Here is a 20,054-nt window from a genome sequence, read left to right on the forward strand (position 1 = left end):
TGGGGCCTTCTTACCAGTTAGTCTTGATTTGTCGTAAAAACTTCAGACATAATTTATGTGCGGCATTAGACGATGAGCTATTAAGCCTTAACGAGCGTTAGGAAGCGTTATCGTCAGCTTTTAACGTGTCTCGCGTACCATTGATCCAGATGTAACTAAACGTAGGTTCGATGGTGATTTATGGAGTATATTTGTTAACAAATTTCCTGCTTTTAATTAGCATCGTTCAGCCGTTTGTCTACACTTTCATAATCAATCGATGTCAAGGTAGATCTACTTCATAACATAATATAGATAGGTTTCCTCCTACTCATCCTCTACTCATGATGTTTTGCTTCTCCCTTCGTAAGGATACTGGCATGTTTTCCTTTCTTGACTCACCCTCCAAAACTAGAATCGTGAGAAACGGAAGGTTTACTGCAACACGACTTAAGCGCAAGTGCCGCGTGTTGATCGATACCATATGCTTCGCTAACACGGCAATGCAATTTTTAGCCGTGCTAGCAACATGCTTTCCACCACCTGGGTTTTTGTGTCGATCCCCACAGCAAAATATCCGCGTCGTAAACTATTGTCGATACACACACACCCGGGAATGGATTAATTTATTTCGAACAGATTGCTTTTGCCAGTTTTACAGTATCCGATAGGAAAGTAATTGTTGACCTAGTGGGTTTTTCACATCGAACAGCATGTCTTTGGAGCACCCAGCAAGCAGTCTGCCTGCAAGCATGCTTTAATTAATTTCAACATCGTAAAACAATTGTACGAACGAAAATGCTTTCCGTTCATAGTGAGCTTCCCTCCCTCGGTGCCACACCGCGCCACGATGCCGTTTTGTGTAGCTGCGGCGCTTATCGCAATCGAATATCTTCAACAAAGGTGTTTTACAAGCGTTGTGTTTTTTTTCCTTCCCCATTTTTATTAATACTGTCCCTTTTTGCTTGGTTGGTTGAAAGCTTTTTTTTTGTCTTGTTGCATTCAAACGTGCTACACCAACTAACCGCTGCTGAGGAAAATTACTCCTGTGGGAACGCTAGTACATGCGGCTGATCTGCTAGGGGGTAATGGATTAACTTCTTGTGATTAATTAAACTGTCGATAAGCCGATCTCGTTTCCATTACCCGCCAATGTTGGTTTTAAAAGCCAATCATACCATTTTACAAGACACTGTTGCATGGGACCTGGTAGGAAACAGGTTCGTGTCTTATGCGCGCGCTTGAGTTTTTCGTATGGTGCAGTCAGCTGGTGTCGTAAACAGTGTGTTTACTGCTTGGCAAACATCTTTTTTTTGTATATTTAGTTAGTTTTCTATCTTTTTTTTTATACAATTTGTTTTTAAATTACTATTGGTATATATTTTTATAAATTTTGAAGAAAAAAGGGTCATTGAACATTTGTCTGAAAAGAGATAATTGGGTACTAATTGGATGGAATTGGAGAGAAGCTCTCAGAGCGTTATGTGTTCACAGCGAAGATCATTGAGTGTTCAACAATGTTATCGTATGCTAATAAGAAAAGGATATACTTCCATTCTACCCAGTGATCACGTTGCGATCGTGTATCATGCCTTGCCTGATACACTTACGATAATCGTCGTTCCTGTTACTTGCTGATTTCACTCTATCATTTCAATTACTTCCCAAAATGGCCATTTAATTCTATAAACGCCTGTCAATACCACTTTAGGTCCATTTATACCTTCAACCATTCAACACATTACCTTGCGCCTTCATCCCTTTCGCTCCTCTTGATTTGTCAAGATGGAGTACAGCAATTTGCACGTACACAAAACTGAATCCGTTCAACATGAGACAATGTCCACACAAAATCCGTTCTCCGTGGTGCATCTTAATTATATGCTGCATCAGGTGCTGGACGAGCTGAGCAGAGGAAAACAATGGTTGGGCACATGCATAAGGAGACGTTGACATGAAAAGTCCATTTTCAAGGGCAGCCAAATTGACACACTGCACCATCGGAAAACTGGTGTTGCCAGTCACCCCGGTTAACGTTGCAAAATAACCTTTTTTTTTAAACAAACGTAGATAAAATCTGATCTCGCGAACCTGTGCCTTGTGTTACAACGGATAAATGGTTGAGGTGTGAACATTATTTTCAAAAGAGCTTGCAAATCTTCAACCCATGTTCCGCATTGAGTAGGATGATGTTCAAACATCTTACATCGTTCGACGAACATTTCCAGTATGAGGTCAAACATGTAGGAAGGTTCAACGTATCAGCAAAAAAATCGTTTTAAACATTATAACGTTTCGGTTTAATGTGTTACTAAAACCGACCACAAGAACTCGTTATAAGCTTCAGGTGCGCGTGTGCTATCTTCTGCAATCGACACACGACACCAGTTGGTGTGTTGATGGGCACCATCTGTACAGCAACAGCGACAAGCGTGTGATAGCATGCAAAAAGAAGGTCTTTAAGTTGCGTGGCACATAAATGATAAATTACCATCGGCGCCTCCACACAGCAAATAGTCAGCTTCCTGGATCTGTCTACTTGATCGCCGAGGAACGGCTTGCACTTTTTATCTTTACGACACGAAGACGTGCTCGTGGTACAATCATGTATACCTCCGGCCATCTCTTACACCCCGTTCGATAAGACGCACGTACCAATTAGCTTAATCGCCAATTAAAACCTAATCAATTTCTCCAGCCAGACAAGAAACAACGCAGGCGTGAGCAATGCGTATCAACGACTGTGTTACCAATTAGCGCGATTTATCATAACACCCAGCTAGCCGCCATCACTTCATGTACGGCCTAATCGTTTGACAACGGCCTAAAAACGTAATATTAAAGTGATGTTGGTTTATCTCATCCATAGTGAAAGGGACATTTTCTAATGGTGTCTTGGAAAGCTACATGAACTGAAGGATCATAATTAACATAATATTGTTATTAATATTATCTTTTTTTTTAACTCACTAAACTCAAACAGCCTTTAAATTCTAAATTCATGAAGACGTAGCTGGTTGCGTTTCATCATCACCAATCGTGAGTGATGATCATACCTAACACCTGCATCCGTAGTCATTTTTGTTCGAATTCATCGTCCAATCGATGCACCTACTGACCCAAAGTACTAAACTGCGGGTCTCTATAACAAGGCACAGTTGTGCCGCAGTTGTACGACGGCAGGTGACTAATCGTTTACCTGAACAACTCTTCACTTCGCTTGCGCAACGCATTCATGCCCAAAGCGCGCCACAGGATTCCAAACCCGGGACGCGTTCCAGCGTGGAATGCCTAAAAGCATCGCCGGCACGGTAGACTCCCTGGCGCACAAGCAACGAACCTCAAAGTCACAGTCCGCTACGGTCGCCCTCCGAACCAAACTGATTGACAAGCCGGTTTGGCAAATTGACCGACTGGTTGACAGTGAGTTAGTTGGTACAGTTCGTCCGTACAGGGCGCCTCCACCATTCACCTAACGCCAACGCCACCGGGCAAACAGACGCGGTGTGCAGGTGTGTGCAAGTGACAAAATCAACACGCACTCATAAATATCTATCAAAACGCGCCAGCTGAATGGCTGGAACAAATCGGCACTCCAGTACAGCTGACAACGGTGCACACCGCCATCGTAAGTGGCATCGAACGATCGGCAAATGGTCGCCTTGCTGCACTTCTGGGTGCCTAGCCTCACTGCAGGACGCGCTTCTTGGGGTTTTTTTTTTGTTTTTTTTTTTTGCTTGCTGGCTGGCAAACACTGACCCCACACTCTTTCACTCAACCGACAGCCAACAACAAATTATCTAACAAAATAAGGCGAGCCACAGTCAACGAGACTAATCGTCGGTGACTAGAGCGACGGGCTAGCTTACTTGTTTGGGGGGCGAAAAAAAAGATCAACCAGTGGACAGGTTGTTTGTCTGGCCGGTAAAAGCTATGCTTCTCGCTTGATGTTGTTCCAAATCACCGGGACAGGAGGCGGACAGCTCGTCATAGCATTTAGCTTTTTTTTCTTCTCCTTTTACCAACCACCACTTTTCTACAACCTGATGTTACGCTGGGTGAATAGGTGGAAATGCAAGTGTCGGAGGTGCTAAGCATTAGAAATCATTAATTTGATTAGCATAATATTTTAATTTTAAAGAGTGCCACTTGACTCGTGTTGAGACGCATAAATAGTAAAAAAGGGTGTAAAACAAAGCACGTGTGCGAAAGGAACCCGAGAGGGAGGATAAAGGAGAGCACAAACAAAAGAGGTGAAAAGTAGTAAGCTGTAAAAGGAGTGAAGTAAAGTTGTTATTTTTAACTGTACCACCTTGTTCGAGCCAACAAGCACGTGCTGAAGAGGTCCAACGCAATTGATCGGACAGAACCGTAAGCAAATTGACGTGACTAAGAGGCTGCTAAAAATAAACAATTTGACAGTGTGCGCAAACATCGACTAACGGAGATACATAATTTCCAAGGCTGGAGTTTAGTATTAGTAGCTACAATAATCTCTTAATCGTAATAAATTACGTCAATCAATTTTAATATAATTAATAATTTATAATAATATAAAGTTTATGACTTTTTTATCACAAAACAAATGTTCGTTACACTTTGCCAATTTCACGATTTTAACGTGTTTTCTTATCATTGTTTTTATTTATTTCAGCTGAACGATTACTAAACATAGAACCGATGGATTTTTATTATCATGGTCGACATAGTCGAAAACGGCGCAGCCCCGAACACTTGGCCAACAACGATTACACGCTCGAGGTGCTGGTTGCGGTCGATAATAAAATGCAGCGATACCACGGCAATGATCTCAAATCCTATGTTCTAACGCTGATGTCCATTGTAAGTACCGATTGGAAACGATAGGAACATTCATTCTTGGGGTTGTTCACCCTAAAATTGCGAAGATATTTTTTATAATTTTATAGCAAATGTTGCTATTAGGGAGAAACCATAACTAACTTCGTTACGATACAGCACAGGCTCTGTAACATTTCTAAAAAAAAAATTGATTTTAATGCTTCGTTGCTAACATAAACTCCGACACATTTCCCCTATAATTGTACGACACCGATACTTATCAGCAAAAGCACGCTGCAGCTCTTTACACATCGTGCTACACGCAAAACCAAAAGACGTAGCTTCAATGCATGATCGTGTATCGATCAGTTTTCATGTAGATAATTTATCGCAATCGAAACACGCTGTACCGAGTGGGTAGCAAAAGGTATTTCTTAACCATAGCCTATTCAATTACGCACTGCAGAAGCTTCGGCACAATTTACTACCATGCCAGTCGAGTAAAATCCCTTCAGTTTACGAACAAGAACTTCGAACGAAAGAAAATCCATACCTCCATTGCGCCCTCAGGCCTGACCGTCCGATTCAATACGCCGTCGAAGCATTTGCTTATCGCTCGGAAATTGAATTGTTCTACCGGAATGCGCCACGAACTAAGCGCTACCGCATGTTGCCCGATCCCGTTGCAGAAGCACGCAACAACAGAAAAAAATTCACACACAAAATGGCTCCCTTGCAGCTGCAAGACGCTGTACACTGTTCGATCGTTTTGCCTATCGGAATTGCTTAATCTTGCGCGTCATAAATTATGCTACGGTTATTTGCGGGTGCAATTTGTGGCGAGATGGTGTTTTCTATTTTGTTTTATTAATGTGTTATTTCACTTAGCTCACGATTTGCCGCCGCCGGGTTTACCGGTGTTTACTGCTCGTAACTCGTTGCTCACGTGCACTTTCTACCTTCTGTTTGTGTTCCATCCCCAACCCAGGTTTCCAGTGTGTACGCCGATGCTAGCATAGGGAGTTCAATGAAGATAGCTGTGTCGCATATATCCTACATTCATCACGACCTTAATGCGCAAACCAACGCCATCGAGAAGGGATTAGAAGGTAAGAACCGGTAACGCATCTACAGTTGAACATTATTTTAAACATGTTTTATCATAACTTAACTTTTTTTTTGACATTAACATCTTTCTTTTTGAAACATTTCGGAACTACTCGTCTTACCCATTTGATAGCATTGTTCATCTGAATATTGTTGCCAAATACTAAGCTTTGTAAAACGCAACGAACAACCATAACCAGCATGTTTTACAATGGCGTTGAAACCTTTTGCGCCAATCCACAACCATTGCAACCGCTTTTTTGTTGTTGTTGCGAAACAACGGTTTCCAAGATGAGGCCAGCACGTGGGAGTTTACATCGTGACAACGTCGCAAAAAAATGGTAGAGAACGTGGCAGAACCGCCATGTGAAAACTCTATTACCGGTCCCGATGACAAATGGGACAACTCTCGTAAACATTTGTCTAGACTCCGTTAGAATGTTTATGCTGCATTGCCCAGCATCGGCAGCTGCAGCATACCCGACTGTTCGAATGTCCGATGAACATTTTTTTGATGTTGGTTTGCAAAAATTTATCTTTGCACGCCACTGCGTAAAACAAACTATCCTGCTGGCAGCGAGATCCCTGCGCCGCACCTTTCCCAGTCGGTGGCGTGTGAAAATTTGATCAATGCATCACCCCCGGGTCTGTGCCAAACGATGGTCGGCTCTTTCGGTATTTAGTTGCTCATGTTCACGGCGGAATATTTGTTTGCAGGAAAGCGTGAGTTAATAAAGCGGTTGCGAATGCGTTTGTGTTACCCTGCTGGGGATAACTTAGTAACTAAACAAGCTTGTTGCAAACCTAATCGTCTCCTAGACAGTAATGCTGGCTATACGTTATCGAAGGGATAGTTACTGTGCTGGCAATGACACACACAAAGCGTCGTTTAGTTAATATACTGAACTGCTTGTAACTGCAGCTTGTAATTAATGAAGCTATTATAGTTAATATAATGAATTGACACTTCGGAACATTTTCCAAACTAGCGTTTATTGTTTAGCTGAATGATATACTCATAAGCTGTATCATATTTAGTACAATGTTTTCAAATACAGTGGAGCGCCGATTATCCGGGTATCTTTTTTCCGAAAGTCCCGTTATCCGTCCAGCTCGGAAATGACAGTTCCAAAAGCGAATTGACATATTAACTGCAAAATCAATGATAACAAGAAATAAAAGCCTCGATAGGCAATGATACTATGTGCTCAATTTTGACCAAACAGAGCAGATTTATTTTGCAAACTGCAACTAAGAAAATTAACATCTTCCTTCATTAACATCTTAACAATTAGAAAAAAAGTCCACCTATTAAACACATTAAACACTAATGTTTATCAATAAAAAGAGTTGTGTCTATTATCCGTGATATTCGCTCATCCGACAAGGGCTGAGTTCCGATGAGCACGGATAATGGGCGTTCCACTGTAATACAAAAGCATAAGATGAAACTCAGAAGGAAAGATTTAAAAAAATGAATGAATGAGATTTTTTATATAGAAACACAAAATTGGTGTCTGTATTAGACCTATAAAATGAAAAAAGCCATCAGCGAGTACTACAAAATATTATTACTAGCCAGAACAGTTTAAAGCAATCGGTTCTAAGGCTTTTGAAAAATTCTAGATACCGATTTGCTAAATTTTTTTTTCAAAAGAAGATTTTCGCATTGAACATATGCTTTTTTCATGAATTTACTCTTAAGGTTTCAACTTCTTAATCTACCGGGATACAAACTTAAGATTTTTACCAATTATTCCAATGATTTTAGGATTTGATAAATTGCTGAAAAAATGATTCCATATCAACACCTAAATGAATTACAAGCTAAACAATACGTGATCGTTTAGGCCTGTTTTACGCTACACAAATCATTAGAATTAGAACATAGAAAAAAACAAAATTTAATTAACAATTATTTATTTCCTTTTTCTTAATCCCAGGTGTGTCGGCTTCCGATATGTTGCAAGATTTTTGCCGGTTCAAACAATCGACCAACATCCACCACGACGTTGCGCTACTGCTAACGCGCGAGCAAATCTGTCGCAACCCGGTCGAAAACAACTGCGACACGCTTGGGCTAGCGGAACTTGGTACGATCTGTCGGGAGACGGCATGCGCCATCGTGCAGGATAATGGCCTGTCGGCATCCTTTACCATCGCTCATGAACTCGGCCACGTGTAAGTATCTTTGGGTAGAGCAACTGGTTGGTTTACTTCCTTCTTATTATTTACCCTACGACTTGCCCGATATAAAAAGTTCGCGGAAGAAAGCAAAAAAATACACCGGACAATCCGCCTAACACGAACCAATTACTCATCGCACGTACCCGGGCTAGGTACTGGCCCGCAGTGGATGCGCAGTAATCCGATTTTATGCACGGCATGCACAGATATGGTCAGCAACGAAGATTGCACATTACTTACTTCCTAGACACGGACATGATAAATGGTTTTTGGTTTAAGGCGCATTGCTGAGTGGTTAAACCATTTGCCCAGACTTACCTTCACTCACTGTAAGCTCCCACATTGCTCGTATTAATCAACAGACAACGAACAACAAACAAGAAAGAGAAAAAAAAACACACGGATGAAAAATGATAAATAGGATGCACAATAAAATTTATTAAATACGACACGAATGAGGCTCGCACGGATCGGACCAAGCGCCACAACAGAACAACAGAACCACCATTAAGTTCGCCTACAAATTGGATCGGTCCAGCAGCCCAGTAACCGTGCGCTACCCGTTCCGACACTTAATGCCACAATGACCAATTGTGGTGTGTCGTGCTGATGTTCAAAGTGTTTCGAGACAAATGAATGAATTGCAGCGTCTGGCGGGGTTTACACGATTAGCGGGAACACGTTTTACGGAAGATCAACATTTTATGGCCTTTTGTTCTGCTACTGTCATCCGTTGGGTAGTTTATGAAGGTGAGGTGAAGCTCCTGTACACTTCAAACGGGGCGTTAGTGTCAGCCAGTGCCAGTATCCACAACTGCTCCGTCATCAGACAGAAGCTCGTCATTAATTAAGCGCCGGAGCGTGCGTACATTGTAACACGCGAGTGTTATAAACTCACCGATTTACCCGATCTGGTGATCTTTTTTTGTGTGTCATGATCAAGAGTGGTTCCTAGGCAAAGAGTTTACACAGTGGTGCTTAGGAATATGTGTCAGTTAAATATTAGTAAATAGAGAATAGATAAAATATGATTAACAAAATGTCATATTAATCGATCAGAGTTTTCAATAGCACTGTTATACGACTGTTATACTGTTATAGCAAAGGCAAAAGTGCAGTGCAGCAAACGAAGAACAATAGCAGCATTTAGTACAGCCTTCGTGCTAACAACATCGTACGTGAGAATGGTTACCAATTCTTCTAATATAGCACCCATCCATCATGGTGATGGTATGTCCAATTTGTTCAAAAACAATCTCATCTGTATGCATAATACGACTCCAAAAAGACATGTTCCATATCTACAAAACAGCACCCGATTTGGTAGTACCGCTCCTCACAACAATCAACAAAATGAACGCAACATACTCTTCCTCAGCGACAAAACTAGTCACATTTGTGTCACTTTGCCTCTTGACAACAGTTTGTAATAATTTGGATAGATATGGTATCTTGGTGTAATTTAGCCAAAGGGGAACATGGCAGTGTTGCACAATGTAAATGCTGACGGTAAATTACCCTTCAATGGGTTTTGCAATGTGACCAACCTAGCAACACTATCAACTCCCTGCTCCAAGTTCGGACACGAAACTATTTGAATGATTTTAAACAACGCCTTCATTTGGATTGAAATCGATTTATTGTTCTTTCACTATAATTCACTGTCTGTTTTTCGTTTACCACACTCGCTCTTCACAGATTAGGAATGCCCCACGATGATGACAGCCGGTGTCAGCGATATCGAGGCGATTCGTCCGGAAACAATCGAATCATGTCACGCACGATCGACCATAACACGCATCCCTGGCAGTGGTCCAATTGTTCAAAACAAATTCTGAGCGAATACTTTGAGTAAGTACATTTTTGAACCATTTTAAACCCAAATTGGTTGCATTTTCGCTTCATTTCCATGACGAATTATAAATGTGTCTAAATATTTCCAAAAAGCTAATTAATGTTGTCTTACGACATGTTATTTCTTCAACCATCAACTCCCACGTATGCCTTTATAGACACACTTAAATTATATTAATGCATAAGACTATGCTCCTATCGTTACTTATGTGCATGTATTGTATTATAAATTATTATATCGACAAATTTATTGACGATCAAACGCCACATGCCGTGGGCTATCGCCACCAGGCACGATTGAGTGTCTGTTCATGTTGAACCATTAATCGTTTATCCCACATACGTTGTTGGCTAACCTCACCTAAAAACAGTTTGAAATTTTCTTCACATTTAGGAGTTGGGTTTTCAGAACAACGCCACACGCACTATTACAATTTTTATGCAATCCTCGCGTTGTAGTTCCCTTTCGTTTGACCAAAACTCCACACGCACTTGGCGACGGTTGCGTCAGTCGTAGAAGAAGGATCCAAAAACCTACACACAAAAAACCACGCGTGCTGGGTAGATTTATGATCGTTAGATAATTAATGAAATTAATTTGCTGTTGAAATCGATGACCACCCGGGATCGATTGAAGAAAAAAGCAAATATAACAGCATGATTTTTATCCTTACAACTTCCATTCTCTTTCTGAGACTTGGGAGTAGTGCGCCGCATATAGGAATGTAGCACTAGCTGTTCATTGACTATTCACTTTACGATTCACTATTTAAGAAATGTTACATTGTTACGTTAATGTTGATGATTGATACATACTTAGGCAAATTCAAATTTCTACTTAAACCTTTTTTAGATTCTATTTCAGTTGAACTAGAATGTGACACATACAGAGTTTGCGATTTCAAAGGATACAATAAAAGATTTTTTCCCCCAATTCTTTTCAAATTCGAAGTGAAGAATAGGTAGAGGAAGTTGTGGATATTGCTCCATTTGCACATTTCCTAAACGTTCCAACATGATAGGATACGGTGAGCCTACTTTAGAGAATCGTGCAAGCGAATATGAAATACGAGCAAATTCATATGGAAACTACCAATACGCTAGCGAATCACCCAGAATTGTTATGGAATCGCGTGCCTTTTTTTATAGAAAGTTACATTAACAGGTTGTTTACATATGTGATGATTGAAGAGTTGAGATCTATTTTTGTTAACTAAATTTTAAATATTTTTTCCCAAATTGGGACTACAAATTGTTAGTAACAAAACACAAATAGCTTAATTTTCATCCAATTTTACCTGAAAATTTAAAAAAACCAATCCTGTAGCGAGCAAAGGAACACACGAACACAACAACAACAATCGTATGCATCTGACATTCCATATCAATGGCACGCGATTCTGTACCAACTTTGGGTGATTCGCTAGCATTTTGGGTCTTTTCCGACTTTCATATGCGTTTGCGCGATTCCCTAAAGTGGGCTCTCCGCATTTTATCATTTGCATTTTTCTACAACACATGTGCCATTTGATCAAATTTGGTTATATTTGATTACATTTTGGACAAATTCCTGAAATTCGAGGAAGCACCCCAAATATTACAAACATTGAAATCGAGACTCCCATAAATGCAATTTAAAAAATACTTTATTTATTCTGTACAGATGTAACTTTGCACATAGAAGTTTTGTGCTTACCTGGACCACCCAACGCATTACAAAGATAACAATAAAACACAACGAATACATTGAATAGATCGTTAGCATGAACATACATGAATATTGATCATCTGTGTATCGAAGGGTATGTGTGATTTGTTATTGTGTTTCATTGTAATCATTTGTGACTCGCCCATCATTTACTAAACTCCAGTTCTCTTCTCTTCACACACCTGCACATGTTTGACTTATCGATAAGCTCCTTCAGCAATTTGCTTTCACCAGCATTATGTTGGCCAAAGACAAACGACAATAACCATAGCCCGATCATACGCTTCTTCCTGGGCGGTCAAACATGCACTTTCATGAATACGCAACATAATGTAACCGTGTCGTACGGAGAAGCTTAATATTCTTTACTTTTTTTTGTGTTCCGCCCGTTCAGTGAAAGTCACAAACCGCTCAAGAATGAAGGAAAGGAAATCAATATAATTCTACCCAAAAAAACAAAAGCAGTAACAATGCTTACATTACTTTGCTGGGTGGTCCCGGGATGGTTCGGCCCTATTAAGATTCTGACGAAAGAAAGGTTGCAGAAGCAGCTTGATTTATACCTTTTCTCTTTTGGGGTTCGTTTTACTACAAGCCATTCCAATCTCCAAGTGCATTTTGCCGACCCCAAGCAAAGTGCACTATTGTTGGCCATGCTGACGATACCAATCAAAGTTTACCTTATTCTGTAAGAATATGCCTCGATTTATGAAAAAACAACGACATGATTTATGTTACTTGGAGCCTATTTAAAATTCATGACATCGATTTAGATCGTTGTCAATTGGTCAATTAAAAGAACGTTTCTTTTGCATACTTTTTTTACTTTTTTCGTATGTTGAAGAACATTTTTTAATTTGCTTATGCAATTAATACAATATGATTATTATAGAAATAATAAAGATGGCCAGCGTTGTTTCATTTAAAATATTCAAACTACACACTTTCTCTTAACACGATGTGACAATTAATTTGCGGCATCTCCATCTGAAATATAATATTACAAATAATACATACTTTCCGCCTGCTGAAACACGGCCTCATATTTTACAACTAATCAAATAATTGATCAGCACCGATCAAAACAATCACGGTGCAATCCTTTTACGGCAAAACAGGGAAAACATTCCCCGCATCAAAGCAAAAGGGTAAAACATGTCCCGACACCGGACGCCGACAACCCGCCGAAATTGATTGAAGCGGTTTGTTTTTGCTTCGTTTTTTGCCGCAGGATGAAATATCGGTATGCAATTGCATTCGGTCGGTTGTACGGTGCAATCAACAGATTGCAAATGCAAGAAGCAAAAACAAAGCAAAACATCCTGCTGTGGAATGCTAAAGGCCGGCAGCCCCAAACCAGGAAAGATAAATCACCTTTCCTTACGCAATTCGCAACGTGTTTACCAAAAGATGGCTACGCCGAAACGGACAAAATAGCAGACGGAACACGAAAGGGACACAGAACCGTAAAAAAAGCAAGTCATCTTTATCCAATGAAGATCTTCATCGCGGCAGTTGGCGTGGAAAGAGAGTTTGATTTACGCCCGTACACGGTGTACCTTTCGCACATATTTTTAACACATTAATATGCAGTTCGAGCTTGTGTAAATGGATCTTGCTTTTTTTTCGTTTTATAAACACTTGCCTCCGGAAGGCTTACGGACCAGCATTCAGAACGATGAATGCTGTCACAACGATGAAGTTTCAAATAAAATATAACTCTTTTTTACGTGTCATTTTTGGTTTCCGTGTCTGGTCTCGTTTGATCATTTACAATTGCTCTTACATTTCCGGACAAAGAACAGAAATTCGGATATTCAGACATTAGCGCTACCTTGCGCAAGTGACTCACTTCCACAATACCAAATGTCTTGTTAATTGCGAACAAAATGCATATCAATTATCATAAAAAGGTAGGTGCCGGCGCCCGCCTAAGGGCAACCAGAGTGAGGATTAAATGAACCGATCTTTACGCACCGTGACGGAATGTTTTGGGTCATGTTACCCCCTTTTGATTGTTTCCTTCTTTCATTGCCCGGGTGGGAAGCTGAAGAGTGGGAAAGCTTAGATAAAAAAGGTATTACATCGTGATGACAGATAAAGGTGGTCCTTTCCACCGGTGAAACGATACGTACAATCCGCTTACTGCGCACTGTACGGACGCAGGATTACCTGACGTGAAGAAAAAAAAAGCGTCGTTGAAACGGTTTTTTGTAAGCTTTCTTTCCTTCAACCAGTCGTCGACCCGACCCGAATCGTACTGTGATTTCGGCACGGACACGGAGGGTACAGCAGCGTGCGATGGGTGGGATGTTAAATCCTGCCAAAAATGTTGCTATCATGGCCGCAAAACTGGTCCACATGGCACCACCAAACCCTTATTTTCTTGTATCGTTCACCCAATTAGTGAGCCAAGCTCGTTGACGGTTGGAGGTCAAGCCGAAACATTTCTTCTGCTCGGCACCATCCGATCGCTGCAGTACGATCGCGCATACATGGTCAGACCATCACACTTTGCAGGATTTTTGGACAGTTATTTTAACAACTTTAAAGTGCATCACAAAGCTTGTACCACCCTGGAAGTGCCGGTTCGGAGCTGTCCGTACTCATCGCTCGTGCCTTTATCAACCTGAGCCGAAGCATGTCACGCCTGTCCGTTGTTTCGTATCCCACAGTTAGACTAAATCACGAACTGCAACCACAAAAGTTGCATACAAACGCAACACACATACCATGCTTCGGGTTTTTGGCAAAATAAACCGCTGCCTCATTGTCGGAATACTTTCATCTCAAAGCATAATGCCGGCACGGGTATGGATGGGTAGCTGGTACGCACCATCGCCTCTAGGTTTATGGGGAGGAGAAAAACCAAAAAAAAAGCATCAACTTACATCCCAATTTGGTGCGCTGCTGTTCACGGTGAAAGAGAGATGAAGAGAGGGAGCAAAGGAAAGAGGGTAGAAGCGGTGGAATCAGAACAGTCACGCGGTACTTTTAATTTCCGTGACCATTTTTTTTTGCTTCCGCGCACCTCGAAACAACACTCGAATTAATTTGGCTTATTTTCCAATCCTTCTCATCGTCTAGTACTAGCCTGAGGAAATCGATCGATCCCGAAACCGAGCTCCATATTAGGCTGACCTGGAATGACTTAATCAACCATATTGTAATATGGCCAGATATCCCTCGGGACAATCGGGGACATACTAGTCATTACTGATCAGAGAGTAGTATTTTACACGTTGTTTTTTACTCACATACGATGCAGGGTTTTCGAATTCAAGAGGTAAAATTCGAGCCATTTCTGAAGTCATTTCAAATTTTGAAATGGAATGGACAGAGGTAGTTGTGGAAACCTTTTTTTCTCTTTATGAATCTTGTTCTTTATTAATCTTGATTGATTTTTTTGAATCTGCACAAAGATTTGCAACTGATTTCCAAACATCTACGTCAATTTGCAAAAGTTTGAGTCAGAAGAGAAGAGTCAACAACTAGGTACTTTAAGATTGTTCAGAAATGCCTGCAAATTTACCACCTGTAACTCAAAACTCCTTCTTCTTCTTCTTCTTTTTTTAATCTCTAAAATAAAAAGGTTAGTCTAAAGGTTACATCTCTAAAGTAACGCCTCCCATTTCTGGCTTACTAGACTTATTTTTACCACTTAGCCGGATAGTCAGTCCTTATTGCACGGGGACGGTCCGAATACATGGTGAGATGAATTGATGCGAGGCCAAATATGTAGTTTTTGTTATTAATTTTACTGAATTCAGGATAAGATCCTGACTATACAAACGTTTTGCGAATACTAAAATACATGTGAACAGATTTCGAAAATACAACCCAAACTATGTTCCAATTTAGCATCATTTTATTCCAACGAAAAACCATTTTCTGATATGTGAAAATGTGTAGGAAAATTGATATTTGATATGCTTGTTAACGTTCCGGTGAGTTTACCTTTTTTCTTTCCTTCCTCACACATATGCAAGACGCGTTCATTAATCTTCAGGTCAGCTTCAGGCTTCACGATAGTGGCGAGTCATTTTTCATAGCTCCTTTCGAATGCCACTTGTTGATTATTTCGCGGGGTAATTTTTCATGTTAATTCCTTACGATGTGCAATCAACACTTTCTAATCCTTTCCATAACCGCATAACTCCGGACCGATGTGCGTTTCGCAATATCGTCTATTAAACCGTTTAGCATTCATCGCCTTCGAACCATCTCAGAGGCCCCCATACGACGAGATATCAGCCCTTCACCAGTAGGTAATCTTATCGCTACTTCATCACGTCTTGTCATCTTAGTGTCTCGTCTGGTCAACGGCCTACCACAGTAACACAGCCATGATGACCCACTATCCCTATCCGAGACACAGACACGGTGCGAGAGAGGGAAAAAGATTTAATTTACCGGCCGGCAAGTGTCAACTGCAATTATTTTGCCATGCATTCTTCCCAGCTCACAACCGATTCGAACGCAAAGACACCCTAGGCCTGGTCGAACTGATCGTGATCGTTTGCGGTCAATCACATTTAAACGATTTCCTTCCTCGTGAGTCGCATGCACAATTGGCCAGTCCCCGACCTAGGACACGGCCGTTTTATGTGTCCGGGGCCAGGATGTTTATCGGTTGCACAATCCGCGTCCATAATACCATAAATATTCCAAATCCCAACCCCCCCCCCCCCAAAACACAACCAAGGAGATGTATTTTTATGACCGCAATCAAATATTCGCAATGTCTGCTGGGGCTTGGGAAGGTTTGCTGGGATACATACCGATTACGGTGAGGAACGGCAACAAGATGGCCGTAATAAAATAAAAGGCTGCTCACATCCGTACGGCTCAGAATGATATTACTTTCAGTGATAGTGATCTTGTCCGTTCGAATCCGCATACCAGCACGGTTATTGGTTTTATGACTCGCTACTACTTACAGTTTTGGGGAACGAGCGCCTGTTTCTGCCCAAGAACATCAGAAAATATTATAATATCCATCTTGCTTCTTGTAAATTGCATATTTATCGGTTCTTTCGCTCGTTCTGTATCAATTTAAATATTTGTTCGGTGCGTTGCAACGCACAGTTGCACCGACATATAGCTGCAACGAATGATCAATCGATCAATTCACTCGCGAACTGATCGACAAAGGTCAAAATTAGCATAAAATCGCCACCGTGCAGTATTTTGCATTTTCTGTTTTGCTCTTGTTTTACATACAAAAAACATGGATCCGTTACGCTCATCATACTGATAAGTAATTGTTGTTATATGTTTTTTTTTTGTTTCATTCTACTATCCACGTGCAGAAAAAATCCAGAAAACTGCTTGCTGAACCACCCATCGACGGATCTGATGTCGCCAGATACTACGCTGGCTGGGGAAAAGTTTACCAACAACAAACAGTGCGAGCTGGTGTTCGGCAATGGTTCGAAAATCTGTTCCTACATGCCGACCTGCGCCCGGCTTTGGTGCAGCTGGGAGAATGAAATGTCCGGCTGCAAAACGCAACATATGCCGTGGGCTGATGGAACCGAATGCCAGGAGGGACACTGGTGCCAGAAAGGTCAGTGTGTCCCAATCGATCGGACAGCACTAAAGCCACAGAACGGAGGATGGAGTGGGTGGAGTGCGTAAGTAGCCACTGCAAGGATCTGCCATGCAGGGTTTTCGTAGTATGCAAACTGATCGCACGGTTGTGTTCTTTCTTTCTGCAGCTTCAACGTCTGTTCACGAACTTGTGGTGGAGGTGTTCAGAAACGTACCCGTGAATGCGACTCTCCAAAGCCGAAAAATGGTGGCAAGTTCTGCACGGGATTACGCATTGAGTATCGTGCCTGCAATACAGACGCTTGTCCGAACTCACGGTACAACTTCCGCGAGGAGCAGTGCCACGAGATGGACGGTCAGAACTTTGATGTGCCAACGCTCGAATCGAATGTCCGATGGATCCCAAAGTATGGTACACCGCTGGCAGATCAGTGCAAGTTGTTCTGCCGTGCGCAGAACAAGAGCCTGTACTTCATGCTGCGCGAGAAAGTGATCGACGGTACACCGTGCACGTTTCCGGAGGATAGTTTCGATATGTGCATTAACGGGCAGTGCCGCAAGGCGGGATGCGATTATGTGCTAAATTCCGACTCCAAGCTCGATCAGTGCGGTGTATGCAACGGGAACAATGACACCTGCAAGGAAGTGAAGAGAACGTTTTACTACGGCAATCAAAACAGCGTTTACAAGGTGTCGCCCGACAAATCGATCGAGTTTCATATACAGGATGGTGCCACCAACATTAACATCGCACACACGGGCTACATGAAAGATGCATCCTTTTTGAGTAAGGACTTTTTAGCTCTAAACACCTTGATTTTGAGATGTTGTTAAATGTCCTTATCTACCATTGTTTCCTTCTGTTTCGATAGGTTTGATGAGTGGAAATGAGATCATCTTCAATGACCCAAAACATCCCACACCGCACACAAGCAAACATCGACTGTTTGCCGGAGTGCGGCTAGAGTATACGGTGCACGGGTCTCACGAACGCATTACATCCACCTACGGACGTCCGCTGAAGGAAAAGCTTACCGTACGGCATGTACGCAAAGGGAACAGCGATAAAACATTCAACGGTGAGGTGATGTACAGCTACATGCTGCCGATTCCTTCGCCCTTGGAGGACAGGCTCTCCAATTCGATACATTCACAGCATGAACACGAGCCTTACAAACACACGCATTATACGCACTATCCGCACCACAACGCTAACAGTGTGCAGCGGCTTCAGCACACGGTATTTGCACCCGAGTCACCGTACCGGTGGGAAAATTCCGACTGGATGGATTGTGATCAGCAGTGTACGGGCAGGCGAAGGCGTACATCCATCTGCAAAAACACCAACACATGGCAGGAAGCATCGCCGGATAATTGTAATCAATCGGCCAAACCGCAAGATTCATACGAGCCCTGCAACACGGATTGCAAGTTCGAGTAAGCATTCTCTATTCCCCCTGGCAATGCCAATTGTCAACTCACTGATGGGCTTTACCGTTCCTTCATACAGATGGGAGTCCGGTCCGATCGAGTGTTCGAGTGCCTGTGGCGAAGGATACAAACAGATCGACTATTTGTGCGTCAAATCGTACCCACATCAGAACAAACGCCAGGAATATGTCAATGCGACATTGTGCTCGGGTATTCCAAAACCTATCAGCAAACGTGATCCCCAATCGGCGTGTACAGGCCCGTGCAAGAACGCAACATGGAACTATTCGTCATGGAATAAGGTTACAAGCAAGCTCTACAACATACCGGTTATTATCGAACCCCAACGATGCGGCATTACTTATCGGGTTTTTGTTTCTCTTTTTCTATTTCTTTCTTTCTTCTGCTATTTTGTGTAATGTCTACTACCCGCACTGTCAACCTTCAACACTGGTACCGGCCATGATCTCCACCAACGCTTGGGATATTTCTTGTTCAACGTACTTTCATGTTGTAACGAATCGTTTGATTTTTATGTTTTGTGACGTATCCCGCCATACTTTATATGTACTGTCCCGTCCCGTCTGTCTGTCCATTGGTTCACTGTATATCGTCCTTCCGCGGTGCGTTATCAATGATGTTCTTGGTGTACTACAAAACAGTGCTCCTGCTCTGACGGTACGCAGAATCGTACCGCAACATGTCTCTCCGACCGGAACGGTTTCCCGATCGATGATGAATACTGCGAGGTTAAGGAGCGCAAAATTGTTGTACAATCTTGCGATGCAGATGATCAAGAGTGTGCAAAATGGTTTGCAGGAGAACTCACACCGGTAGCTACACATATTACACTTTATCATCCTACATTTTACGTTCATCCCCTTTTCAGTTCTCTCATAAAAAATTGCCTACCTTCAGGCGTTTTGATTCGAAACAAATAGCGCAAAACCCTAGCAAGATAGGACCGGCGTGTTTTTTTTTTATTATATTTTTGTTTTTTTTTCTTGTAAATATTTCTTCAACCAACCCCAATAGTTGTGTAGTAATGTGTGTGTTTGTGATACATTTTGTTGTTTCTCTTTTTGTTTAGTCTGTTGCATTACTTTTAATGCCACAGATCAGTAAATTGTACTCATAGTTGTATGATTATTTTATTGCCCTTTTGATAATAATTCTGATAATGATAATTGAATTAGTCTTTTTGCATACTCTTGCCAAAGAATTTATATAATGAAAAATCATCAAACTCATACATTGCAATTTGTAGCTTTTGTCAAAATTGATTTTGCTTTTGTGGCAAGAATATTTTAATCACCTTATAAGCATTATATATTTGATGATCATGTAGATAAGCGTTAAATGCATGTGCCTAAAAATGTCTTGCTCATATGATTGTACTTTCCGTTAGAGCGTACGTACAATGATATTTCTATGT

General features: G+C 41.5%; 1 protein-coding gene across 1 annotated transcript; it reads left to right on the plus strand.

Moving 5' to 3' along the window:
* The first annotated feature begins 9,778 nt into the window (after positions 1 to 9,778).
* On the plus strand, positions 9,779 to 18,920 carry LOC125765884 (A disintegrin and metalloproteinase with thrombospondin motifs 9-like). Its single transcript, XM_049431381.1, has 6 exons — positions 9,779 to 9,924; positions 16,948 to 17,271; positions 17,356 to 17,975; positions 18,061 to 18,625; positions 18,699 to 18,764; positions 18,878 to 18,920. The coding sequence occupies exons 1-6, from the start codon at positions 9,779 to 9,781 to the stop codon at positions 18,918 to 18,920; spliced, it is 1,764 nt and encodes a 587-aa protein (XP_049287338.1).
* The last annotated feature ends 1,134 nt before the right edge of the window (positions 18,921 to 20,054 follow it).

The sequence above is a fragment of the Anopheles funestus genome, chromosome 2RL (genome assembly GCF_943734845.2).
Source record: "Anopheles funestus chromosome 2RL, idAnoFuneDA-416_04, whole genome shotgun sequence".
Taxonomy (NCBI): domain Eukaryota; kingdom Metazoa; phylum Arthropoda; class Insecta; order Diptera; family Culicidae; genus Anopheles; species Anopheles funestus.

Bases quoted from the DNA above. Each gene is read 5' to 3' on its own strand.
- LOC125765884 (XM_049431381.1), top strand. From the start codon at position 9,779: ATGCCCCACGATGATGACAGCCGGTGTCAGCGATATCGAGGCGATTCG. The intron at 9,925-16,947 runs GTAAGTACATTT...ATCCACGTGCAG, and splicing joins ATTCTGAGCGAATACTTTGA to AAAAAATCCAGAAAACTGCT. The intron at 17,272-17,355 runs GTAAGTAGCCAC...TTCTTTCTGCAG, and splicing joins GGATGGAGTGGGTGGAGTGC to CTTCAACGTCTGTTCACGAA.